This window comes from Gallinula chloropus, assembly GCF_964237585.1.
Source record: "Gallinula chloropus genome assembly, chromosome: 1".
In the NCBI taxonomy this organism is placed as follows: Eukaryota; Metazoa; Chordata; class Aves; order Gruiformes; family Rallidae; genus Gallinula; species Gallinula chloropus.
The window spans coordinates 211,944,676-211,972,211 of NC_140085.1; the positions used below are offsets into that span (position 1 = coordinate 211,944,676).

Sequence of the window (27,536 nt, forward strand, 5' to 3'; positions counted from 1 at the left end):
CCCTTAGGGAAGAGAGAGTAACTCTCCTTGGGCAGCAGAGTTACTCTCAACTCACTGCACAACTCTTCTGTGCTAAAGTTTGATAGTTTCAAGCCTTTTGACAACTCCTGTGTGCAGGAACACAAAGCAATGGCCTGCCACAACTGAAGGGAGCAACACTTACACCACAAGTACTGAAACCAGATAAACCCAAGGTAGGAGATAGCAGTAAAATGAACTTTATTTTAAAGCTCATTAAAAAGCTTCACAATAACACTAAGAGAAGTAGCATTTCCTTCATTTTATGTACCCCATGTGAAAAATGTCTTGTTTAGCAAGAGAGGAAACGGAGGCGTTTCTGCATGCTACTAACACATTTCACCATCTCACCATTTCATAGCTGCTTCAGACTGCAATGATCAAAAAAACCAAACCTTAGAACAGAAGGATTTCTTCTGCAAAGTCCTTATGAATGGGACAGACACTGGCTTTTTATTGACATACCCAATTAGATGTCCAAACAAAAGAAAAACTACCTTGGCATCTACAAATGCCTACGAAGGTTTCGGTTACAACCTTGTGAAGGAGCAGTATATTTCAGAGCAAGAGCATCTTTTCATCTTTAGTGATGCAAATGGTTAAATACTGCACAGAAGCTTAGTATGAACTCACAATTCCACAGGAATCTGAAAGTTACCAAGGCAATTTTCCTTTTAGGATAGTCATGACCAACACTATTACTAATTCTTCCTCCCATAATACAACATACCCCAGACAACTCTGAAGGAAAAAAATATAAATAGTTCCCAAAACAATGCATTCCCCACCCTCCCCATCACATACAACAGCAAAAATATCTTCTGTCATGGGATGAAATAACTTGCTGCAAGTGTTCAGTCCAAGTCCATGTTGATGGTGCTTTGGTCACTGGGGTGACACTCGCCATTCTGCTGAGGCGTTTCAGAGTTTTTGTCATCTTCTCCCATGTCTTCTTCAGTTTTGTAATCATTCTGGTCATTTAATGGGTTTTCTTCCTTAGGAGAGTCAACTTTTGGTTTTGGTTGGGTCACAACAGGCTCACAGACATTGTTTAATTCCTTAAAGAAGGGGAAAATGTAATATGTGATCAGAACACTTACTAAGGACCCATCAGCTTCACTGGTGCAAAGAGTCAGGGCCTGGAACAGGCTGCCCAGGGAGGGGGTTGTGTCACCTTCCCTGGATGTGTTCAAAATAGGGTAGATTAGGTGCTCAGGGATATGGTTTAGCTTAGGATGGGAATGGTTGGACTTGATGATCTTCAAAGGTTTCTTCCAACTTAGTGATTCTCTGAGTCCTGTTCCCAAAAGACTGCAACTTGTTCCTGTATTTTTCTCCCCCAAGTATATACCTGTCAAATACTTACTGTACCCTGGGCAAGCTTCTCCAACTTACTATTTTGGATTAGGGTTCCCCCCTGACCCCTGCAAGATACTTAGCATTCCAGTGCCTACCAGTAACACTGCAGAAACACCTGATATTTTTAGAGCAGCTGAAAGACACAAAACACCAGTAAGCTCCACAGAATCATACACAGTACAGGGCAGCTCCTCCACCTTCCAGTGACTCCCCCCATCAACACTTTCTAACTACCCTTTAGGAACACTGGAACAGTAAGATGAAACTGGGGTAGAGGGAGTGGGGCACCACCAGTCTAGCTTTAGCAGCATTAAAACCTGTTTTTTATGGCACTTACCTGTAGCTTTGCTTTAATTTCACTCGAATGCACAGCTGGATCCTGATCTAAGCTCTTCTTAGCCTGTGCACTCACAGCATTATTCATCCACTCTACCACTTCACTAACACACTTCTCTACTTTCATCATTTCCATTTCATCAATATGGATGTATTTCTCATCCTGCCCAAACAGAAACATTTTGTATTAGTTAATAATGTCAGCTTGACTGTCATTGAGTTATGCCAACAAGACTATCTAATAACAGCTTATAATCTTTGTGTGTTTTCAAGCTAAATACAAGTTGCAAAAAGCCACATGTGTTACAGGAAGATACAAGCCAGACAGGTGCCAAAATACAGCTTCCTTTGCCCAATAATCCAGCAAGAACCCCAGTTCACAGAGGGAATAGAGGCCTCACAATAAAATTTAACATCAACAGGGCTGACAGACTCGCCAAGAGGGAGGGGATGGTTTTCTCACATGGGCCCAAGGTAGTTTCAACAGTGCAATTCTGCTGCATGCAGAAAGGGAAAGGATCAGTGATTCAGCTTTCTGAGCATTCCCTCCAGTGCCAGAGTTACACAAGTAACTGACAGCAGGAAGAGGACCTACCCTGCAACACAACATGCAGCTTTAGTTAAGGTTTGTTTATATGGATTCAAGACTTAAATGTACTCCTCCCAGTGATGCTAGTTATCTCAGGACTGAGTGTTACCAGTGATGGGACTTTGAAATGATGATTTTGTAATCTAGAACTGTGGGGGCATCATTGTTTCTGATGAATGTCTCAAATCTCAAACTGAATTATCATGAGTGTTGTGAGCTGCCCTATTAAAACTCATTAAGTTGAAACCCATTTCCAAAAAAACAGGAATGCTTAAGAAAGTAATCTTTAAATATTAATGATGACAACTCCCCCCCAACACACATAATAAAGCAGCTAGATCTTTTAGTTTATCCTGTGTTTTGGGTTTCACTGAACCAGATTTGCTGGGGGGACTTGCAATTCCATGGGGGACCAGGCTGGAGCAGTCTGGGCCTGAAGTTCTGCACCCTGTGGAAGCCACACTGGGGCAGCTGAAGAACTGAAGCCCATGGGAAAGGACTCACACTGGAGAAGTTGGTAGAGGGCTGTCTCCTGTGGTAGAGACCCCACAATGGAGCAGGGGCAGAGTGTGAGGAGTCCTCCCCCTGAGGGGGAAGGAGCAGCAGAGACAACTTGTGATGAACTGACCCCAAACCCCACACCCCTCAGGGTAATCATGCCACTCAGGGAGTAGAGGAAGAGAAATCATAAAGTTGAGCACAGGAAGGAGGGAGGGGTGAGGGGAAGTGTTTTAAGGTGTGGTTTTATTTCTCATTTTCCTACTCTGTTTTCATTGAGTACTAACTTAGAGAAGTTTTATTCCTTGTTGAGTCAGTTTTGCTGGTGACATTACTTGCTGAATGATCTCTCCTTGTCCTTATCTTGACTGATAAGCCTCTCATTTTCTCCCATCTAACTGAGGAGGGAAGTGACAGAGCTTCTCACCATGGCACAATTCTTGGTCCCAAAGAACTAGAAGAGCACATTTCCACAAGTGTCAGACTAGCTTTTAAAAGGTCAAGAATCAGACCCCAGTTTTGCCCTCAACTCCCTGTAAGGATGTCCTTCCTGACCTGAAAACACCCAGAATTATCAAGCAACTGGAGTTGCAGGATGTTTTTTGAGCACTGGGAAACATTTGCAGTGTTAAATTTGTGACCTATATAGCAGCAGTAGGCAGCTCATCTGAAAGTGAATTGGAAACCTTTGCCAGTTGGTGAGGCTCAGTGAAAACACTATGTGGTAAAAGAAAGGTACTTTGAGGCCACTTACTTTATTCCTGAATTCCCCAGCTATTGTAGCATAATACTGGAGCCTGTGTCCCAGTTCTTCCAACAGCCTTGGTCGCTCTGCTGCTTCTTGATAGCGCATTTCAATTGGAGTACCTAATTTCTAGAGAAAGCAATTCCTATGCATTATGTGATTCATTAACATCGTTTTGGGTGACATTCTGGAAGATTTGCCATTTGGGTATGTTAACAGACCTACCTTTAAGTCCTCTAGTTTATCTACATACACCTGCTTAGCTTCATCTTCACCCTCTTCATACAGCCAGCCTTCTGTCTCTGTCAGGAGTGCAGAGAATCCCTGCAGATCCTGTGTATTGATAGAATTGAACATGTCAAACCTCAAAATACACACCAACCAACCACATGTGTCTTGTGCTAACAGGACACTGGTAAATATACATATTAATTCTTAGCCTCCTACATGAAAATTACATTTCTACTGCAGCTTTTGCTTAGTCAAGTCAAAGCACAGCAGCTTCTGAACTAGAAAACACATAGAACAGACCTAGAAGTAGCATTTCAAGTATAATTCAACAAAAGCAAGTGGAGAGTCTTGCACCTGGTAAGGAATAACTGCTTGTATCAGTACAGGCTGGGGGATGAGCTGCTGGAGAAGAGCTCTGTGGAGAAAGACCTGGGGGTCCTGGGTGATGACAGGTTGGCCATGAGCCAGCAGGGTGCCCTGGGGGCTGAGAGGGACAATGGGATCCTGGGGGACATCAGGAGGAGTGTGGCCAGCAGGTCACAGGAGGTGATCCTCCCCCTCTACTCTGCCCTGGTCAGGCCCCACCTGGAGTGTTGTGTCCAGTTCTGGGCTCCCTGGGATAAAAAAAGACAGGCATCTCCTGGAGAGAGTCCAGAGGAGGCTACAGAGATGATGAAGGGCCTGGAGCATCTCCCCTGTGAGGAAAGGCTGAGTGAGCTGGGACTGTTCAGCCTGGAGAAAGGAAAACTAAGGGGGGGACCTTATTCATGTTTATAAATATCTTAAGCAGGGGATGCAGGAGGAATGGGCAGCCCCTTTTCAGTGCTCTGTGGAGACAGGACAAGGGGCAATGGCTGCAAGTTGGAGCCCAGGAAGTTCCACCCCAACATGGGGAAGAACTTTTCCCCAGTGAGGGTGCCAGAGCCCTGGGACAGGCTGCCCAGGGAGGTGGTGGAGTCTCCATCTCTGGAGAGATTCCAGCCCCGTCTGGACGCCTGTCTGTGCAATATGAGCTGGGGAGCTGCTTTGGCAGGGGAGTTGGACCCCATGATCTCTTCCAACCCCTACAATTCTGTGATTCTATGATTTACAGCCTTTTGTCCTTAATTAGGCCAAAGCTTGGGGTGCAGCTTGAATTCATGTTTTGGTAATACATATGGCAACACAGCTGTGTCTAGTCAAATCAAAACTCTACTCCATTTGTGACACTATTTTCAGGAACACATACTAGTGCTAAGCCTGAACCTAATTCTGAGTCTGTGCCCAACATCACCCAAATGAGTTACAGTTTCCAGCTGTTTCCAGGTGACTGTGAGAAAGCTTAAAGGAAGGAATACAGAATAGACATTTGGTACCACTATTTTCAGAAGCTCCTGAAACCATTACCTACCTTTTCACAAACAAACTTTTCATATGGTCCAGACAACTTGTCCCTGAACTCATACACATATTCCTCCACTGCATTCTTTGCATCGTTTCTCTCTTTCTCCAATTTATCCTGCATAATCATCTTTCCCTGTATAACCACAGAAAAATATTTTAATTAAAAAATCCCTACATTCAAACAGCATTCTACAGAGCACAGCTCCTGTAAAACATAGCCATCTCCCAGAGGCCTTGGCTCACATAGCTTCTCAAAACCTCACTGCCCCCAAGCAGACTCACCTGAAGAAATGGGAAGCACTTCTCCAGACTACAATAGTTTCAACTGATCTGTGATGCCATTCCACAGTTCAGCACTGATACAACTGCTATAAACAGCACTTCCATCCTGATTAACAGTTGTTAGTTACATGTCAAAGTTGGACTGTATATTGGCTCACTGCAAATTGAGTCCACGCTTGAGGGTTATGGTAAAAGATGACATTGTGCCTTAGTGAATGGTTAATAACTGCCATCAAGAAAGCAGTCTGAACCACGCTCTGACTCACCTCTGTTTCAATATACATATTGAGGAGATCTTTTCCCAGCTGCCAAACCAAGTTCGCTTCAATAGGCAGTTCCACGTTCTTCACTTTTATCTTGGGTTTTTTAGCTTCTGGGGGCTGATCACCTTTCTTCTCATTTGTCTGAGATGGAGAGAAGAAAAATAAGATCATTTTCCTGACTTCCTTCCAATGAAGTAATGCTATGATGAAAGAAACATTCACAGGAAGAACATGCTGAGATTTTCCATGTTCTTTTCAGAACCTTCAGAAGAGTCTTGTGTGGCACTTTCCCTTCAGAGATTCCACCTCCTATCCTAGTTGGCTCACTGTCTGTTTCACAGACAATAAGTACCGAGTTACAGGAAGGACATTTTTAAGATATACAGCTTATTTGCAGGTTTTTCCAGAAGTGTCCATCTGCAGCCTAGCACTTCACTGGCAATGCCAACAGCACTAAGATTTTAACCCAAACCATTTTTCATCTTTACACAGATGAAAGAGCAAACTACAAGCGGTATCATGCAGACATATGTTTTTTCACATAGAATATTTCCCCTTAGGTTTATGAATTTCTGATCCCAACTTCTCTCAGCAGGCCTAATAAGCTTGGTTTCCAACAGCTGTTAAACAAACTGAAGTGTCTGCAACTCAAAGAAATTAGCTGTACAAGACTGTATCAAGACAGGAAGGTGATAGAGAGGCTTCTTGCAGGAGTTTTTACAAACCCCTTAGGAAAGTCATCAGGAGATGTATGCATTGTTTTTCACAATAGAAAAGGTGTAAAAATGAAAGAGGATCCAAGTACCAAGTTCCTTACTTTTTCCTGGAAGGTGATACCATTTGAAATGCCACCATTATAGAGTCTAACATTGTCAATGGAGTTAAAGGGTCACTCACTTTCTTGACATCTGGGGTTTTGTTTTCTTCGGAAGGAGGTTCTGATGAAGGGGGAGACTGTGACGTTTGCTCACCATCAGTTTGTACCTGGGACTGTGTTCCAGCCTCACTGTTCTCTTGCTGGATATTTTTCTGCAATGAAAGCCCAGGCACAAAGGATGTAGAAGGCATGTGCACTTGTATCTACTACAAGTTAAAAGGGCACTCCTCTGATGCACATACTGTACAAAGTGCCCCACAAAACAGTCTGTGCACATGCAGATAAACACAGGCTTCAATCAGAGATGCAGACTAGGTACAAGTTAAATTGCTACCAGTGCCAGGCTTGGGGCACAATACTTGTGTGTGCATACTACCACTTTCTCTTAGAAGTGGCTTTTAATTTGAGCCATAACTTAAGTTCCCCCCACACCTCAAAAAACTATTAAAATATCAAGTCCACTCTAACAATACTGAATTATTCCCCAACATTCCCCTCCCCTTTCAGGCTGTAGAAAACAATCCAGCTTGCTTTCCACAAAAAGTTGCAAAGCTTTACTAATACAAATGATTGATAGGCCAACCAAGGCTCCCTATTTGGAAGCCTCAGGTAATGGTGGCAGCTGCAAGTAATCCCACCCCCCAGCAACCCACTTGCTGCTGTTTGACACTTTGCCCAACAATTGATTTTTGAGTCCACACACTTAAAACAGCACTGATTTTCTCCTGTTCTCATAAAGACCTTGTATTTCCTCACAGCTCTGCACATCTCAAAGTTCACCTCATTTTGCTTCCTTAGAAGGAGGTGGGTTTTTTTCCCCAGACTATGTAACAGTACAACACACTTTACTCAGTAAAGCTATTCACACACATGGAAGTTCAACTTACATCACTGGAGTTTTCAACAGGCCTCTGGTCCTGAGATTCCACTTCAGTCTCAACACTGACATCTTCACTCTCTTCACTTTTAACTGGTTCCACCATGGATGCAGTGGACACGCTGAAAATGCCGTGAGTATTGACACGGACTTTCACTTTGACTTTAGACTTCTCTCCATCTTTCTGGGCTGCCACATTCTGGATAACATACCTACCTAAAAATACAAGAGGATCAGTAGCCACACACAGTGGAATTGAATTGGTAATGTTACAGAGCCAGGAAGACACCTCCCTCTTTCTCAGAGAATACATTTCCTAAATACTCAATGAAACTTCTGTACTGATCTAATGGCCCCTAAAATGAAATTAATTCTACAAAAAACAAAATATAGGTTGCATTTCAGTTAACTTTACCTTACAAATCAAAAAAGGAGAACATTTATTCCTATCACAGGGTTCTCCTGCCACAAGTATTCCAAATACAAGAAGTAAAAGCTCACTCCCCCTTGTTGTGCTGTGATGCAATAGTGGGATGAGTAACCCACACAGATTTAGTGTCATGCCAATGTTCAGTGGTATGTCACTTTAATACAAGTTACTGCCCAACAGAAACAGCACTCCTAGAAGCTCTCTTTTTCAACTTCTAACATCCATGTAGGTCTGCCATTACCACTTACTCTAGGGCAGAATGTAATTATTTTGTAACTCTTGTAAGACTTGAAACAAGCTTTGTGAAACTAAACTGGACAGACAACTAGTGTAAACAGTATATGAAGAATCAGATCTCTGACATTAACAGCAGACCTCTTTCCTGCCTATTACATTGTTATGGATGTATCACCAAAACAGTGACACAAAGATTGCAATGTTTGGGTTTTTTTCCACACCAAGGTGTTTTTTTGGGGGGTTGGAAGGAGCTGCAGATGTGGCTTCTGTGAGGAGTTGATGGAAGCTTCCCCTTGTTCCAACAGAACCAATACCAGTCAGCTCAAGGACAAGCACTTGACAGAAAGTTGCAAGCCCATGGGAAGCCTACACTGGAGCAGGCTCCTGGCAGGACTATGTGATCTCATGGGGAAACCATGCAGGAGGGATATGGTCCTGAAGGTCTGCACCCCACGGACCACATGGGGCAGTTTGTGAAGAACTGCAGCCCCCACAGGAAGGGCTCACAATGGAGAAGTTGGTGGAGGACTGTCTCCTGTGAGTGGGCCCCCACACTGAAGCAGGGACAGAGTGTGAGGAGTCCTCTCCCCTGAGGAGGAAGGAGCAGCAGAGACAACATGTAATGAACTGACCCCAACCTCCATTCCCCATTCCCCCCTGTGCTGCTCTGAGGGAGGATGTAGAGAAGTTGAGTCTGGGAAGAAGGGAGGGATAGGGGGTGTGTTTCAAGATTTGGTTTCATTTCTTATCTTACTTTGTTTTGACTGGGTAAGAAGTTAGATGCATTTTGTTTCATGTTCAGTCTGTTTTGCAGTCTTTATCATCTGAAGAATGTAATACCTTCTGTCTTGGAAACCAAACAATCTCACAGTAGTCTCGTCCAAACTACTGACTCATTAGGGCTACTAACAATTCTGTTCAGAGCAAAGAGTTAATCAGTAAGCTGAAACCAGTCTGCCTTTGAGTTCTGTTTGTTCTCACTCTGCAGAACAGCAGTTAAACAGCATCTTGTTTGTTGAAGTCATATAAATCGAACAGTTACAAATGCCACTATCAGTCTTTATGGTAAGAGTTAATGGAAAGGAAAACTGCTGCTTCTGGAGCTACACAATACTGTGCTGTTTAAGATGTGGTATTTGAACTTTGTAACTCTCAGTGAAACCACCACATCATTTGCTTTGAAGTAGAGAAAAAGAACTGATGTTTTGTAGTTTTTAGTAACTTTGTAGTGCATATATTAGCTGAAATACTGGTAAGTCAGATGGAGATAGTTTTGCCCCATATATCCTCCCACCCATTTTAAAAATACATATAAATCTTATCTTTAAAACACAGTTATCACCAGAATTGTAGTGCTAAGCACATTGTAACCAACACAACAGCTGTATGGTTAAATACTTAACCAAGATTTGTCATTTCTTCTACCACACTGGAAGTAAAGAAAAAAAGCTGCTGGAGAAAAAAAGGCTGAGCTTTCTAGAAAAAAAAACAGTGTTTACTTGACAACTGGTAACAGCTTTATCTTAACATTTTACATGCAAACACACAAATTTAAGTGCATGCTCAGAACTCAAGAACAGTTATTTAATTAGCCTGTCTTTACCATCAGCCTTTTCCTAACTCACTACACCAGAAACTCCTTGTAAGTGTCAACACTGTCAATGCTGCAATTTGTCAAAAAGGGTGAAGGAGCTGCTTAGACATGTTACCTAGACAATTCAAATCAATACTGCAGCCCTGCAGCTGCCCCTCTTTCAGACTGCCTTGACTAAAACTACTTCTGCATTATGTCAAACCCAGAAACTACAGTCAGAAAACACCTTTAGTCACTCATGCTGTGTTTAAGTTTTTTCTATGCAGGAGGTATTTTTCCTTTTATGTATTGCTTTAGCCATAAGCAGAAAAGAAGATTGAAAGAAATATTTTGCAGTGACAGCCCCATTTTAGTCCTGGGCACTCAGCTATACTTTCCTCATTTCTTCACTAAAGCAACATTAGAAGCTGGAAAAAAAAAAAAAAAAAATCAGAAAAATCCAGTTACCTGAGAAAACTGAAAATCAAGTGTTCCAGACAAAAAAAAAATCACCAATATGTGTTATAAAACCACACTATAACACAACACAGTTACAGAACTGATTTAAGGCCAAACAATGGGAGACACCACCATTCCCAAGACAATTACTTACCTATTCTTGACTCAGGATAAGGGACTCCATTAGGATCAGAATAAAAAGCTTCTAACTCAAATGGACCTTTCCTATAGAACGTTAGAACCTTGGAGAAAGGTGCTGCATGATTTCTGCTGAACACCTCATGAACCCTATAATTAAGAGAAAAACACCACTTTTAACAGAGCTGGAAAGCTTTGCTCTAGGGTCAGAACTCTTCAGAGAAATGTCTCCATGTTTTGACACATTTACCCTTCTGAACAATTCCAAGAAAGATCCTTCACTACTGTACTGTAAGGGGAAAAATTACCCTTGTGTACTGTAAAGGGCAATTGTCCTATTCCACTACACTTGAGTCTCAGAAGCAAATGATTTTAGATGTAGGTGACAAGTCAGTGACAGACTATGAGCAGACCTCCAAAATTTGTTTCCTGCAAAGACATTATTCTGAGCTTGGAATAGCATAATTTAAATCATAATTTGCACCCTTCCTCAGTTAGTCTCAAAGGACTAATTATAGCCCTGTTAATTCCTTACTCATTTGCTTTCTGTGGCGCAGTTGAGAACCTTGACACCAGATTATTATTCATTCCTCAATATGACAGAAAAGACAACCAGCTTTATGTTCTTCCTCTAGGGTCTGTCTGCTATTACACCAGCCTGATTCTAATTTCCAATTAAGTTTTGTCTCCTAACTAGGGAAGGATCTCATCCAATAACCTAAATGGGTGAAAATAAGAGCCTCACCTGGAATGAGAGCCCCCAGTCTGCTCCAAAAGCATGTGACAGAACTAGGTTCTGCATCTCCACAGCAGACAGACAAAAAGGGCTGACTTATAAAGAATGAGGCCAACTCTAAACTTCCCTGAAGTTTAATTCAGACCTCTCTACATCCTAGACAGCAAATGCACTTTCCACAGACATGGCATAGTTAATAGCAGAGAATCATAGAATCATGGGGGTTGGAAGGGACCTCAAGAGATCATCAGGTCCAACCCCCCTGCCAAAGCAAGAGATCAGTCTTAAGACATTGAAATGGCAAGGAATTTCTCTTACAGTTAAATCCTTGCTTCTTTTTGCAGCCAGACAAATAGCACCCATGCAACCTCACAGCATTTACACAGTGCATGATGTTCCTACTAAAACAAGAATCCAGCCAGGTGTTAGATACACCTCGAGTAAAAAACAAGCAAGCCAGAAAGTAGGATCAGAATCTAGCAGCAGTTCAAGTCCATTTTGCATCCCCAAACCTGGCAAACAGATAAGCACAATGCAAGATAAGATATTGGCTGGCAGCTCAAGCACATATGAGGAATTACAGTTCAAACTTTAATGCATGCATTTACACCATCTCCACTCTCAGCCATCTCTGGTATGCAGTCTTTCTGCATCAGAATGCCAAGTTCCTAATTTACATGCAAGCAAGAACATTATCCTTGAATAATGAAGGCCAAAAGCAGAACTACAGTCTGAGCTACTCACCCTTCAGTGTCCTCTGCTTCTGTGTTCCACAACAGCGATATTGGGAACGGTGTAGCATCTGTCACAGAGAATTCTCTGACTTTAAAAGCTGGAGACAGAATTGCACACTAAACAAAAAACAGACATGCATTAAAGTTGGTCAGGTGGAGCAGAGCAGTTAACCAAGACAGTTAGATATCTTTGAACAAGATAACTGTGTTGACAGAGCTAGGCAAATCACCCGATTTCAGTGGAGTATGATAAGAAAAGACTCACACAGATGTTATCATAGCCTTTGTGTGAGTGGGAGTTTTGGCCTTGTCCTTACCACAGCTTGTGGAAAAAAAGTTAACAGTCTAAACAAATACCAGGACTTTGAAGAATGCAAGTGTTGCATTGCTTGGGCCTACAAGTGGTGTTTATCTGCTTCTTTCCCTGCAGGCAACGGATTGCTCGTGATGGAAAGCAGTTAGTGAGATGGGGTAAAGAGGCAAGTCAAAGAAGAGAGGATGGAGTAAGAAAGTAAGGCAGAAATGTTTTGATTGTAAAATACAGCTCACTAGTTGGAAACTCTGAAAGTGGGGGGAGATAAAACAAAAGCATTTCACATTGATGGAAAAACTTGGACACTGGAAGATGCATATGGACTTGTAAAACAGAATATTCTTATAAAAAGAGGCACTGAACACACATATTGTATGCTTTAAAATAGACCACTTAGCCATTTCTCATAACTACTTGGCTAATTCTTAAAAAAAAGTGTTCAAGAGTTTTATCAAGTGTTGCCAGTACTATACCTGCAGAGCACAGCCCCTAGCTATGGCTTCATCTGCATTCAGTGTTGTACTGACATCTTTGCCAAAGAACTTAGCAATCCTCTCTTTGACAGCAGGAATGCGGGTTGCTCCTCCCACAATCTCTACTGCAGTTACATCTTCCACTTTCAGCTGTGTTTGTTCCATTAATGACAGCAGAGGCACCTCTATCCTTTGCAGCAAGTCAGCACACAATTCTTCAAACTGTGACCTAAGGAGAGAAATCAAATTAACCAAAGAATGCCTCTCCCAACACCTGAGGCATATCCCCTATGAGGAGAGGCTGAATAAGCTGGGACTGTTCAGTCTTGAGAAGAGAAGACTGAGGGGGGAATCTAATTAATGTCTATAAGTATCTGAAGCATGGGATGCAGGGGGAATGGGCAGCCCCTTTTCATTGCTCTGTGGAGACAGGACAAGGGGCAATGGCTGCAAGTTGGAGCACAGGAAGTTCCACAGCAACCTGGGGAAGAACTTTTCCCCAGTGAGGGTGCCAGAGCCCTGGGACAGGCTGCCCAGGGAGGTGGTGGAGTCTCCATCTCTGGAGAGATTCCAGCCCCGTCTGGACGCCTGTCTGTGCAATATGAGCTGGGGAGCTGCTTTGGCAGGGGGGTTGGACCCCATGAGCTCTCCAGGTCCCTTCCAACCCCTATAATTCTATGATATTCTTGTTTCCAAACTGAGGTTGACCAGGTCTCTATTAACTATACCTCACAGAGACTTAAAGCTAAACCCTTGTAAAGCAGGATGAAATAACAACTGTGGACAAGACAGCATGTGAATAGCTGCTTACATATTTTCCTACAGTGCTATCAGTGTAGTTAAATAAGATACAGATATTGTTTGGGCAGGTGCTATATATTTGCCTCTTGGCAGAGGTTACAGATAGTAGAGAATATGCCAATACTTCCTTTACAATGAAAAACTGCTGCCTAAATATTGGAAGGAAGAAAAAACCCTTAACACCATTCTCTTGGCAGTAGTTACAGCACTAACAGTGACTACAAATTAAGTTATGCCTGCGAGTGTGTGCAAGAGAGACAAGACACAGACTTCATTTACACTTGGGCCATAATCAAGTCATCCTCCATAAACACTGTTTCTGTCCTCTATTTCTCTGCCAAAACCCACAGTACAGTATGAACAGAAAAACAGAACAAAGCTTCAATTGTTGCTATCTTAAGAACAGTATGGAATTCAAGTTACCCAAAATACACAGGAGGACTAAATATGCAGCCAACCCCCCTAGGTCTTGCTTGTATGCCTCAATCCATGGCTTTAAGAATGTGTCATTCTACAAGAAGAATTGAAGCTCCTTATGCATTATGACACCACAACATTGCTCAGGTCTAGCTGAACATTACATTTCACAGCCTGAGTTACTCTAGCATTACAAAAATGCCACAGTTATTCAGCACTTGTGTTTAACTTGAGCACAGTAAGTTTCTTTCAAATATGGAAAGCAACAATTGTTTAAGAAACATGCCTACCAAAGCAGCTGCCTATCTTCTAGAACTCACCTGTTCATTTTTCCAGATACATCAGTATCATTCATGAAACACTCAATGTTTAGGGGGATGTCTGTGCTATTTGAACTCATGAGTTTCTTCAGCTTCTCACATTCCTGGTAGAGACGAAGAAGAGCTCGAACTTTTGCTTTTGGATCCAGTTTGTACTTTGCTTTTATTTCTGCACAGAAGTAATCTACTAGTTTTCCATCAAAGCTTCTTCCACCTAGGAAAGGGTCAAATGCTGTGCCAAGTACCTGGTTTGAAAGAATACAATGATACCGTCTTACACTCAGTAAAGGTCAAAATGGAATAGCAGCCTTCCAATATCAGACAAAGGCTGGGAACAAGCCAGCCTATCACACACAGTGCTTCTATCAGCCCTGCCAGCCAAAACCTCCACTTCTACAGTGGAAGTAAGCCTAAGTAACTAGGTGATAATCTCAAGTGTTCAGTTTTAATCTACACACACACACATTTAGACAAAACAAGCTAGATGATAGCAGTTGTATCTTACACTGGCATATTGCAAGGAATTCACAGCCTCTACTTAAAGTCATCCTGGTGAAACAGACACTGATAAAAGTATTCACCTTTTGCCTCACTGCCACTTCTCATGCATTAGATTATTTCAGAACTTTAAAAACAAGGATTCCAGTATCTCAAACCCTTTTGTTTTCATTTTATCTCATTACCTTTAGTTTACTCTTGTTGAATGCACAGGCTGATACTTGAAATGCAGAATGTCCCATATCAACAAACACAACTATCCGTGGCTTCTCTTCAGGAGCCGGAAGGTCTTGTTTATAAATGCCATAGTTCAGAGCCACTGCAAGACAAGAGTCAGATTATATGAATGGAACCTCTAGTGAGCCTCCAACGTCATCCCTCCACATCCCTGTGAATATTAAACTATAGGACCAAAAGTAAAAAGACAAATGCAGTCACACACTTATGCAAGGTCTTAGCTACACAGCTTTATTCTATTAACATGCATTGTAAAATCTAACAAGCAAAACATCCTTCCACAGTCACATTATGCTCTCACAAGCAAAACTACAGAGCAACAACCCTGTTTGAGGATCTTGTACTCTTGACTTGTTAACAACTCATTGTTTCGTTTTGAATAGTAATCAAAACCATTGAGCATCTTTACAGGAAAGCTCAAACTCAAGGAGTTTCTCCAGGCATTAAGGTTTTGCCTGAGGATGGTATAAGTTTCTGAGGAAGCCAGTGGGCCACGTAAACATGGAATAATGAAGTCCAACAACTGAACACAGTTTTGCAGCAGCATTCATTCTGGATGGATAGTAGTGTCAAAGGTAGGCAAGATGCTGATGCAGTGACTGAAGATAAATATGACCCCAGAGAGCCCTGGCTACATGGTTATGTAGGAAAGGCTGAGATTTTGGCATGAAATAGAATGTGCAAGAATGGAAGTAATTTTGTGGAAGGCAAAAAAATCCCAATAAGACAATAACAGGTCAGGATACCAGACAGATCATCAGGAAAGAGAGTTAGAGCATTAGAGAAGTTGGTAAGGAAGGCTGGGAATATGTGCTTTGAAAACCAGTGTTTTATAGCCACACTGACATTCTCTCACTTGAGGAGAAAGGAACACTGACTCCCTGTGTCACATCAAAAGCAGCAGTTCCACACCATCTGGAACCAGGACAGCCAAGTTTCCCACTGATCAGAGAGACCTAAGATTTACGGATTCTGGTGTCTAATAAAGTTCCCCTGCAGCTGGTGTACTCACTCTCATCTGTGGCTTTTTCAGGGTCTATAAAAGCCCAATACCAGCACTCATTAATCCCTCCTACAAGCAGCCATTAAGAGGTGGTTAATTAAAACCAGCAACTCTATTTCACAAGATGTATCTGTTATGTCCCCGAGATCTAAGATTTGACTGAAATTGTGCACTGGTCTGCTCATACACATAACATGAATATGTCTGAGCAGACTGAACACACTGCCCTTCTTTCACAGAATCACAAGGTTGGAAGAGACCTTTGAAGATCATCGAGTCCAACCATTCCCATCCTAAGCTAAACCAGATCCCTAAGTACCTCAGCTACCCTTTCCTTGAACACATCCAGGGAAGGGGACTCAACCCCCTCCCTGGGCAGCCTGTTCCAGGCCCTGACAACTCTGTCAGGAAAACATTTGTTTCTAATGTCCAATCTGTCCCTGCCCTGGCACAGCTTCATGCCATTGCCCCTTGTCCCATCTCCTGTCCCCTGGCTGAAGAGACCATCGCTCACCTCTCTACAACCTCCCTTCAGGTAGTTGTAGGTGGGGAGAAGGTCTCCCCTCAGCCTCCTCTTCTCCAGGCTAAACAGCCCCAGCTCCCTCAGCTGCTCCTCAGAGGATTTGCCCTCCAGCCCCTTCCCCAGCCTGGTTGCCCTTCTCTGCACTCGCTCCAGGACCTCAATGTCCTTCTGATGCTGAGGAGCCCAGAACTGGACCCAGCACTCGAGGTGTGGTCTCACCAATGCCCAGTACAGGGGCACAATTACTTCCCTAGACCTACTGGCCACACTGGTTTTGATACAAATTGGTTTATATCACTCCATCCTGAGAGTCATCTCTGAACTGGGTGTGAAGCATTACTTTTCTGTCCGTACAGAGAAGGTTTGGAAAAGTAATCTTTGACTTCTAAGGTCAGAAACCACTTTTTTTTAAGTGCTAAACTACTTTTTTTTTTCCTTTATGGATACAAAGTTTCTTCATAAACATTTTGAAAATGGACTCTGAAGGTTAAAAATAAAGGGTTGGATATTCCTACTTCCTCCTCCTCCCTCCACAGACCCCTTAGAGATACACAAACCCTGCAACTCAGAAGCCAGGTACGTGGGATGAAGTGTACCTATCATAGTGTCCACACCCAGCTCAAGAATTCACACTACCACATTTTCTATATCCCCTTTTGCTATATGAAAAGAACTGAGCTAAAGCTGAATGAGAAAAACATGTGCCTATAACCTTAACAGCACTGCCATTTGTTCTTCATTAGGTACAAATAGATAATATTCAATAAAAATATCATAACACTGATGAAACTACATTTACTAGAAATCCTGAGGACTACCATGTAAAGACTCATCCCCCAAGTGTGGATCATAAGGCTTCTTACATGAAATCTAGACTGTAAAGTAAATGGACAAGTATTGTGGGGACATGTAGTAACTCCTAAATAAGTACTCAAGGAGAGTCACTAAAGCTTCATCTCTTCTACCCTTTCCACAGAAGCCATCAAAATGAAAGACTGCAAATCAAGATAATAGCAATAGGTTTTTGGAATGTTTGTCTCATGCCTGATTTTTCCATGTCAGTCTTGTTTCTTGGAGTGATTAAATGCACCCTCCATCACAACCATCATTTGCAGAAACTGCTATTTTATCCTACTTACCTGCTGTCATGTCATTCATTAGTCTAAGACAGTTTAACCCAACAATCTGAGCTGCATCCAGAACAGACCTCCTTTCAGCATCTGTGAAAAATGATGGAACCTGAAGAAAGCAGATGGGAAGTTATTTCCAGAAAATGAGACATCAGAGTGTTACTCATTAAAAAATTCTATCTATACATCCTCTTTGAGGAAAGCAATTGTTCACTGCAAGTCTTAGTATGTAACCACTGTACCGAATCAAGACTTCAAATATTCCATTTAATCAAGATCAGGTGGAATTCAATGAGCATCAGCTAGTTTACATGAACACATGCTAGCAAGAAACAAATGAATTATCTGTGTACAGATGCTAAGAGGCTTAATTACTAGTGCAAAATATGAACCCAGGTATTATGAAGACAGAGACATGGAATAACCCTAACCAGAATTAGTAGATATATCTCTGTCCAAGAAAGTAAGGGTACAACAATGTTAGATCTGAGAGATGCAAAGCAATAAGGGATAAAGAATAAAGATACTCTGGTTTGGCCAAAATTCCCCTGTGCAATAAGTGGTAAGAGATTCTGAAGAAGTGTATTATTGAAAATTTGCTACAGATCTTTAGCAGTGTCATTGGGCAGCGACCTCTGATGCCCTCAGGGACAAAAATTACATCATTAGAAGACACTACCTTCCCAGGTATCAGCTGGAGAACAAATTCTTCTGTTATTATTAGATCTACGTATTTCTAGATGCAACATGAGACAGACTTGTTCAAAGAGTCATTGAGAACACAGGGGCAGCTGTTATTTTATACTCCTGCTTTGCAACAGAGTGTCTGTTTTTTATCTGAGGTCACTTTCTGTGAAGTCTTGAGAAAAAAAAATATTTAACCTACTGAAAGGATGAACAGAAACAGGATAAATTAAGGTTTTCAGCTGCCAGAGAGAAAATTTTGGTAAACAAAGGTGTTGTGAATGGAGTAGTTAGTGTGTTCAGTCATGGAAACAAGATGCAGTGGAAGGGTATGTACCTGGATCCCAGAAATGTTCTGGGTCCAAAAGTTCAGACATCTCCAAGAGAATGAGTTCATGAAGTGGGTCAGGGTCTGGAATATGGAAGCAGCCCTGGGATTTCTCTAAGTCAGAAGCTCTAAAGCTAGTTAGGATTAATCCCTTTGTAAGTGCTTATGCAGTGTTCCTTTTCACTCTACATGAATAGAAACAAAATGCCCTCAATAGCTGAAGTTAAAAGACACACTGTTCCTGTGCACTACAATTACTTACAGAAATAACACAGTCTGTTACTGGCTTTTTCAGGTTACTCTCTGCAGTCTCCTTTAATTTAGTCAGTAACATAGCTGAAACCTGTTCCACACTGAAGATATGCTCCTCATCCATGTACATGACCTGGATAGAAGAAAGAGGTAAAATAATTATATTATTTCAACTGGAGGAAAAATTATTTAAGAGTTAATATTTTTTACATACTGCTAATACCCCATCAGTCATGGCATGCTTAATTATTTCATTATATACCTTCACTTGACAATTTAATTTCCCAATTGTCTACAGAAGCAGCAATTCCATTTTCACAGACTTAAAACATCAAGAACCCTATCAACTCTATAGATGGAAAGAAATGGTTGGAATTGATTTATAAAGTGACCCAAGTCTAAAATGTGACTAAAGCTGGACATGGTCACACAACGTTATGCCATAAAAAGTTAAATCAATTTAAATTGATTGATAAAGCCATTAATTTTCAAACCACTGCCAATTCAAAAAAGCCTAGAATTACTTGCTAGCTATTTTCTCCTGACATTTTTATGCTGAATGAAGCCTCTGAAAGGAGGGACTGTGCAACATCAGTTCACCTATGCACATAAGACTACTAAAAGCTTAACATGAAGCTCAAGAAGTTTACTTTTTGTTCCCTTACCAACAATTTGTTCTTGAATAATCTTTTTTCCATGTAACAAATGGCAACAATGAAGAGAAGGAACATGTTACAATTGATTCTTGAAAACAGCACAACCCTTTTATTGACATTAGTCCAATATGGGGGGAAAATTAAGCATTTTGGTTTTAATAGGAAAATTGTTCCCTATACATCCCAGTCTTACTGAAGGTTACTTACTGAATCAATTCTTTAAACTTTTTAACCACAGTTAAACAGAAAAAAAAGATGATTTGTGCTCTGAACAACCAGAGAAAAGAAATACCAGGCAGCACTGTGTTCCCACTAGTAGGCATCCTCATACAGTAAAATACTCCTACACACATTAAAGGAAAACAATTTCCAGCTGAATTTATCCAGTAACCTTACAAACAGCATGAGAAAATGCATCTCCTCTTCTGTAAAGCTTGACTACTCTTCCAGGCAGATGTCTTGTTCATTTATAATCTCTTCTGTGATCTACTGGTTAACTAAGCCTGACCTATACTCAAGTCTTGAGGCACCAGTTCCAGGTATGGTAACTAACCTGAAGTTAGGGTCTCAGCAGTGAAGCAGCATTGTCTGTTACACCATCAAGGCTTCACCAGCAGTATTTTAATATCATTCTGTAAAGGAATACTTTGCTATTAACTTCACCTATAAAAGGCTCAGTATTGAAATGTAAGGCAGAGTCAAACCTGGAAGGGGATAAAAACTGGTTTTGAACATCTGTTGCAAGTAACTTATACTAGGCAGTCCCCTAAAGACAAGCATGTCATTCATTAATAGCAAGTCTTCTAAAGAAGAGTTCCTACTACTTTGTAAGGACTTTGTAACGCTGTAGTTAGACTGTTGCAATGCATTCTGTGCAAGAGTGACAGAAAGGTCAATACTTTGAAGTAAACCTACATGACCTCCTAGCAGCTTTTCAGCAGGGATGCTCGAGCTGGATGTACAATCTGCCAACAGGGAAGCTCACAGTTCAGCAATTACTCACAAATGAGCCTTAACTTGATAGTTAACATCCACTATTTAAAGATTAAGCTGACTATTCATACAAGCACTCATCTTTAACAGAAAGGTTAAAGAAAACCTTAGGGTAATTAATTGAGACCCCTATTTTCATGACTATGTGCTGAAATGTGAACTTTTAAATTGAGCTATAAACTCCAAAAAGATACTCTGCAAACTTACCTTTACTCCAACTCCACCATTCTTCATAGGAACCAAGTCATAGCTCAACTTTTCTTTTTCCTTCTGAACAAAGGAATCATTGAATGCACGGCCATGGAATCTCTTGAAGTTAGATACTGTGTTGTGGGCATGAGTAATTTGCTGTAAAGAAACACAGGATATTTAGAAATCCACTCTTAACCAGACTGCAATGTCAAGTGCTGGTTTGTATGCCCCAAAGCATCAGTCAAGGTTTAACACCTCTCACTCACTTGTCACATTTGTTTCTGTAACACCTGTAATTACTTTCTGGTACTTTATATCAGAAGATGATATGAGTCAGAGCCATAGACACTTGCAGACCATAATATATTAAGTATTATACAGCTTATACAAGTGTCTCTAAAACCTTGAGGCAATCTGGTGAGCAATAACTGGACTTGTAGTGTCTACTACTTGAGTCACTTACGTTACACATAATTCAAACAATTAAAAACAGGAGGCAGCTTTACAAGCAGTTGCACTGGCAAACTGGCACTCCCAACCCAGTCAGCTCACCTCCAGCTGTGCCCTTTAAACCCCAGTAACTTTAGTAACTGCAAAAACAGTTGCTTGCACTCTAAGTTTCAAGCTAGTGAAGTCTCCACACACATTTCAATACTTAGATTACTTTTTTTCCCCACTTAGTCACTTTAACACGACTCATTCCCCTGTTTGTGTTCACCTAGAAGCCACACAAATCCTTGCACCTGACCAGTGCAGAGTCAACAGCAAGAATTAGACTCCTTTTTGGTAACAATGTCAGCTTAAAGTACAAGCAAAACTACAGCACAAGCTGCCCACAGAGCCAACTGACCTAGAGAAAGGCTATTCCTCAGGAAGGCACTGCAGAACAGAAATTAGACAGCTACACCAGCCTAAAAGAGATGCTTCAAGTATCTCAGAGTAGAATGAATCCTGGTTTATTGGAGGGAGACTATAAAAGCATTGTTAAGTGCAGAATAGATTTAGGCAGGCACCAAGAGATTGCAGGATAATAACTCAAATGATGAGCATACCAAGGCAGATTTCTCAGTGAGCGTTCACTACCCTCAAAGGAAGCATCAGTTTCTTACTGCATGCAAAATTTTCCATCACCAAACTGAAGAACTGGAGCTCTATCTTCTATTAGAAAGCTATGCAACCATGTCAGCTCTCCAACAAGAAACAAAGCCTGGCCATTAAATAACAACTGTCAGAAAACTCTGCATGTGGGGGGGTAAAGATGTCACACCCCAATTCCTTCCTGGGAGTCAGCCTTGGTTTATTCTAATCAACAAACAAGTGCTCAGCAATTACTAGTTTAGAACAGGCCAAAAATCATGCCAGGAGCTATTCCAGCACTTTAATGCATCAGGGTATTTAGGTTCCTGTGTCCAGGCTTGTCTCCTAGCATGGTTTCATTTATTTGTATGGCTGTAGCTTCAAAGTACTTGTAGGCTACGTAATTCACAGCTGTATTGCTGAAGAATGTAGGAGCAGAAATTATTACCATGCAGTGGGCAGAGAAGCACAAACACCCTGATAGCTGTTACAGCCTAATTTAGAATTAATCTCAGAGCCTTTTCTAAGAGAACAATCTTCAGATATTTTTAGAGTAATTGTATTCCATTAGGTCTGTAGCATGTTTTAATATCTTCCTGCTTAGTCACAGTCAAGAAAGCAGAGAATTATGGTCTGTTAACTAACATGAGGGAAAGGCTGTGGATGGTGTCTACCTGTGCTTTAGGAAAGTTTTGACACTGTTTCCCACAGTGTTCTCCTGGAGAAACTGGCTTGGATGGGTACACTCTTCACTGGTTAAAAAGAATGCTGGAGGGCCAGGAATCTCCAGTGGTGGTGACTGGAGTTAAATCCAGTTGGCAGCTGGTCACAAGTGGTTTTCCCCCCCAGAGCTTTGTGCTGGGGTCAGTATGATCTGTCTGAGGGAATCAAGCACACCCTCAGTCAGTTTGCAGGCAACAGCAAGTTGGGCCAGAGTGTTAAGTCTGCTTGAAGGGTAGGAAGGCCCTACAGAGGGGTCTGGACAGGCTGCATTGATGGGCTGAGGCCAACTAAATAAGGTTCAACAGAGCTCAGTACTGGGTCCTGCACCTGAGACACAACCACCCCAGGCAACACTACAGGCTTGGAAGAGTGGCTGGAAAGCTGCCCTGGGGGTACAGGCTGACAGCCACCTGAGTCCAAGCCAGCAGCATGCCCAGTGTGCCCACGTGGCCAAGACCATCTTGGCTTGTATCATGATTAGTGTGGCCAGCAGGACTAGGGAAGGGATCATCCTCCTGTATTCAGCACTGGTGAGGCTGCACCTCAAGTCCTGTGTTCAGTTTCGGGCCCCTCACAGGACAGACATTGAGGTGCTGGAGCCTGACCAAAGACAGGCAAGAAAGCTGGTGAAGGATCTAGAACACAAGTATTACAAGGAGCAGCTGAGGGAACTGGGGCAGTTTAGCCTGGAGAAAAGGAGGCTGACCTTATTTCTCCCTACAACTCCCTGAAAGGAGGTTGTAGTGAGGTGGGTGTCGGTCTCTTCACCCTACTGACAAGTGATAGGCCAAGAGGAAACAACCTCAAGTTGTGCCAGGGGAAGTTTTCATTGCATATTAAGAAAAATTCCTTCACCAAAAGGGCTGCCAATCATTGGACCAGGCAAGTGTCGAGTCACTACCCCTGGAGGTATTTGAAAGACCTATAGATGTGGTGCTTAGGGACATGGTTTAATGGTGGACTTGGCAGTGCTAGGTTAATAGTTGGACTTGATCATCTTAAAAGTCTTCTCCAACCTTATGATTCTATACTTGCATCTCCAATGCTACCAGACTTAAAGAAAACCAATTACCAAAGTAAGTGTTACAGTAAGAGAACACCTCTGAGTACTACAAGCTCTCTCAATGACATTGCTAAAGTTACCAGTCAAAAAACTGTGGTTTTTTCCTCTTTTGTTTTGTGGGTTTGTTTTGGTTTTGATTGGGTGGCATTTGTTTGTTCTTTTTTTTTTTAAGCTAAGAAATGAATTCAAATTAAACAGCTCATTTTACTCCTTGATTTAAGTAGCCACAACACCCTAGGACACACAGTTCTCAGTTGTCCATCAAGAACTTTCTACATTTACAAAAGAAACAATTTACATCCAAACTGAACACTAACACCAAAAAAAATAGAATTAAAAAAAAAATCTATCACATTCTTTTCTTCTGGCAAAAATATTTAGATTCAACTGCCAAGAGAACTGAGACTGAAAGACAATTTAGTGAGTAACATCTTATAGAGGTTAGTCTGAAGGCAACTGAAGTGTTCACCACTGCAAATACATGCCTTTAAATATAATTCAAGAGACAGCATCTGCTTCACTTTCAGCTTACTTCACATTTTCAACAGCATTTACCGAAATAATCTAACAATACTGAAACACCCTCAAGAGTACATCAGGTTCAGATCACTGGCTGCTTGGAGTAACAATTCATTTCTGCACGCTGATGAATCCCACTAGTTTCTGACTGTTTGTTAGCAGGCAAGGTATTCCTATTCCCTTGGCTGTTCAAAATTAAAAGGGGAGCTGTTACAGTGGGGGGAATCTCCTTCAGTGCTCTCTCCATGGAAACCCACTGCAGTCCCTTTACTACAGAGGAGATCTACACAGGCCAGCGGAGGCTGGAGGCTGCTCACAGCCTCCCATCAGCAGCACTTATGTAACAACCTACAACACGATGCCTTAGCTGAAGAGAATGGTAAAATAAGTGCTTTTCTGGGATTTTTCAGAATTAAGTTAGCCTTTTAATTTTAAAATACTACTTTGCTGGAAAAAAAAACAACACCTCAATTAAAAAAACCCCAAGGACTTGTACCTTCAAAAGCACAGTGAAACCAAAGGTATCAACATACCTAATTAGCTTTAAGAATCTCAGCCAAGACTCTCCCTTTGAACCTCATTTTAAAGAGCCTATACTCAGCATCTAAAACGTTTTCCTTCAAGTGCAAGGAAAATCCTAAACAGAAGCATTGGGAAATGAAACCCAGTGACTTGTAAGTTGTCAGAAGAGGCGTGTCCAACCGGGAAATATTAATTAGAGAGAGCTGTAACGCTCCAGCGAACACCCCTGCGCTCCTCTGGAGGAAGCACAGGAACGGGGTAACAAAGAACATGAAGTTGGTTGGTTTTAACTCTTTGCACCCACCCCCCCTCCCCACTGGTATTTGAACACGGGTTGTTTGCAGCAGCCGATTTACTGTCACACACCAAACGCCAGGGAATGACCTACCTGGTTTTTAGCGGAGACGCCAATAGCTCTGTTTTTGGATCCAAAGGAAACCACCGATCTGGAAAGGACAAGAGGCTCATCAGCTCAGCGCTGCCAAAGGACCGGAGCCCAGGAGTGTCGCGGGTGCGATTTCTACAGTTAGAAGCGACACACCGAAGGCGTCGCTGGCGGAGTGCCCCTCACAAAACCACAGGAAAGCTTTTGCCCATCAAAGCCCTGGCTCGAATCCAGGGCTTCTGACGATGGGTCACCCAACTGTCAGGCACGACGACCGCAGCTCCGACCCCGCATCCCTACTACATCCTACGCGCCCGCGTTCGGCTGCTCCCCTCAGCTCGCTCCTGCTTCGAGCCCCAGGCTTTCTGCACCTGACCTCAGGCTGGAGGAAACCCGCTCTGGGGCAGTTCTGAGAGAGCCCACCGCTCACAGGGGAATCGGGTCCGCGGTCCCCCCCCCTCCCCACTTTAAACCAGAGGCTGCCCCCACGGGGCTTCCCCTCGCAACCGCGGCTTTTCCAGCCCACAAGCAACCCCGCCGCGGGGTCTATTTCCCAGCCAGAGCCCGCGGGTCCCACGGCTGCACAAGCATCATCCCGGCCCCGCGCCTGCATCCCCCCCCCCCCCCACCTCCACCCCCCCACCCCAGGCTCTCCAACTGCCTCTCGGGGACCCGTGAGGACACAGTGAGTGCCGGGGGGGGCGCGCAGATCCCACACACCGAGCACCCTCCCCCGCCTGGAAGCTTCCATCGCCTTCCTGCGCGGCACCCCACACCCCCCACCCCTAGCCCGGCTATCCCGCCTGCCCGTGAGGGACCCCGCCGCCCGCCCCCCCCCCCTCACTCACGGCGTGCACCGGTCGCTGAACTCATTGGCGACGGTCTCGATGCCGCCAGCCCGCGCCACGGCGATGTAGCAGCTCTGGAAGCCCAGGTCAAAGCCCACCACGGCCATGGCCCCGCCGCCAGGGGAGGCCCCCACCCTGCCCCAGCTCGCTCGCTCGCTCCCGCCGCCGGCCCCGGTACCGCGCGGGCGGCGGCTCGGTGCGCAGGCGGGGAGGGGAGGAGAAAGGAGCCGGCCCCGCCGCTTTAAATATGACAATGAGACGAAGTTTCCAGAAACTGCGGCAACCACTCACCGGCTCCACGTGCGGCTTCCGCTTCCGCCTTCGGCGGCGGTCTCGAAATAGTTCCGGCCAATCAGCGCCGTCGGGGCCCGGTGACGGGCGCCCGTTCTCATGGCGACGGCGGACGCCGCCGGCTCCGAGAAAGGAGGAGGAGGAGGCGGAGGAAGGGGGGGGCGGGGTTGAGGCGGTCGGTGTCAGCGCCGGCGGGGCGGGAAAGGGGCGGGGTTGCGGCGAGGGGGGAGCGGTGTGGGAGGGCGGGAAGCGCGCGCGGGGAGCGTCTCGCGCTCTGCCCAGCGGCGGCAGCGGCCCGTTAAAATGGCGTCTCTGGGATGCGGGAGGGGGGAGGGAGTTGTGTCGCCTCAGCGCCGCCCTCCTCAGCGCGTTGCTCTGCTCTCCCCCCTCGCTCTTCCTTTCCCAGCCCTTCGCTGGCGCTCCTGAGGGGGTGGAGGAGGGGGACGGGCGGCGCGGCCAAGGGGGCAGTGCGGTCGTGCCCCGCCGATACTTAGTCAAGAGAGCGACAGCGGAGGTCTCCGCACAGTCCTCTGAGGCCTTGCTGAACACCCGCGAGCGTTAGCACACGTCAGCCGGCGTCTCTCGGTGCCGGCGGGGCGGAATGAGCCCGGGTCTGGCAGGGGGAGGGGCTCCAGCTATGGCGACCGGGGCGGAGCGCCTGTCAACAGGACCTGCGTGAGGGGAGGCGGGGGGGAACTGCTGAGGCGCAGGTGAAGCGCGGCCCTGCTCTGCTGCTGTCCCGAGTGGGTTACTCAGCTCTGCGGTTCTGAGAAGTTGTGTTTTGCTGAATGCGAGGAGGCAAAGGGAAGATGAGCAGCTGTGACGGTGTCCTTACTCCTCCAGTACACTGGGGAGCCACTCTGTAGGGTTGACTCTCACGGGTACCTGTTACCTCCACCTTACCATTGGTCTCTCACAGAATCACAACGTTGGAAGAGACCTGTGAAGATCATCGAGTCCAACCATTCCCATCCTAAGCTAAACCAGATCCCTAAGTACCTCATCTACCCTTTTCTTGAACACATCCAGGGAAGGTGACTCAACCCCCTCCCTGGGCAGCCTGTTCCAGGCCCTGACAACTCTTGCAGGAAAACATTTGTTTCTAATGTCCAATCTGTCCCTGCCCTGGCACAGCTTCATGCCATTGCCCCTTGTCCCGTCTCCTGTCACCTGGCTGAAGAGACCATCGCCCACCTCTCTACAACCTCCCTTCAGGTAGTTGTAGGTGGGGAGAAGGTCTCCCCTCAGCCTCCTCTTCTCCAGGCTCAACACCCCCAGCTCCCTCAGCTGCTCCTCAGAGGATTTGCCCTCCAGCCCCTTCCCCAGCCTGGTTGCCCTTCTCTGCACTCGCTCCAGGACCTCAATGTCCTTCTGATGGTGAGGAGCCCAGAACTGGACACAGCACTCAAGGTGTGGCCTCACCAATGCCCAGCACAGGGGCACAACTACCTCCATTAACCTACTGGCCACTCTTTGGGCTAGCAAAAAGTAACAAAACATGTTTAATATGGTAATGCTACAGT

The 27,536-nt window shown here is 44.0% G+C and overlaps 1 protein-coding gene across 1 annotated transcript; it reads right to left on the minus strand.

The window, feature by feature from the left end:
• Positions 1–854: 854 nt before the first annotated feature.
• HSPH1 (heat shock protein family H (Hsp110) member 1) lies at positions 855–25,829 on the minus strand (the record flags this gene model as incomplete). The annotated part of the gene is made up of 18 exons (XM_084260289.1): positions 855–1,076; positions 1,715–1,876; positions 3,555–3,674; positions 3,771–3,878; positions 5,167–5,292; positions 5,708–5,845; positions 6,602–6,733; positions 7,469–7,674; positions 10,312–10,445; positions 11,776–11,882; positions 12,552–12,780; positions 14,090–14,334; positions 14,773–14,906; positions 17,490–17,589; positions 18,755–18,877; positions 20,601–20,741; positions 24,878–24,935; positions 25,723–25,829. 18 exons carry the CDS (start codon positions 25,827–25,829, stop codon positions 873–875), a joined length of 2,574 nt encoding a protein of 857 aa, XP_084116415.1. The 3' UTR covers positions 855–872.
• Between the last annotated feature and the right edge of the window lie 1,707 nt (positions 25,830–27,536).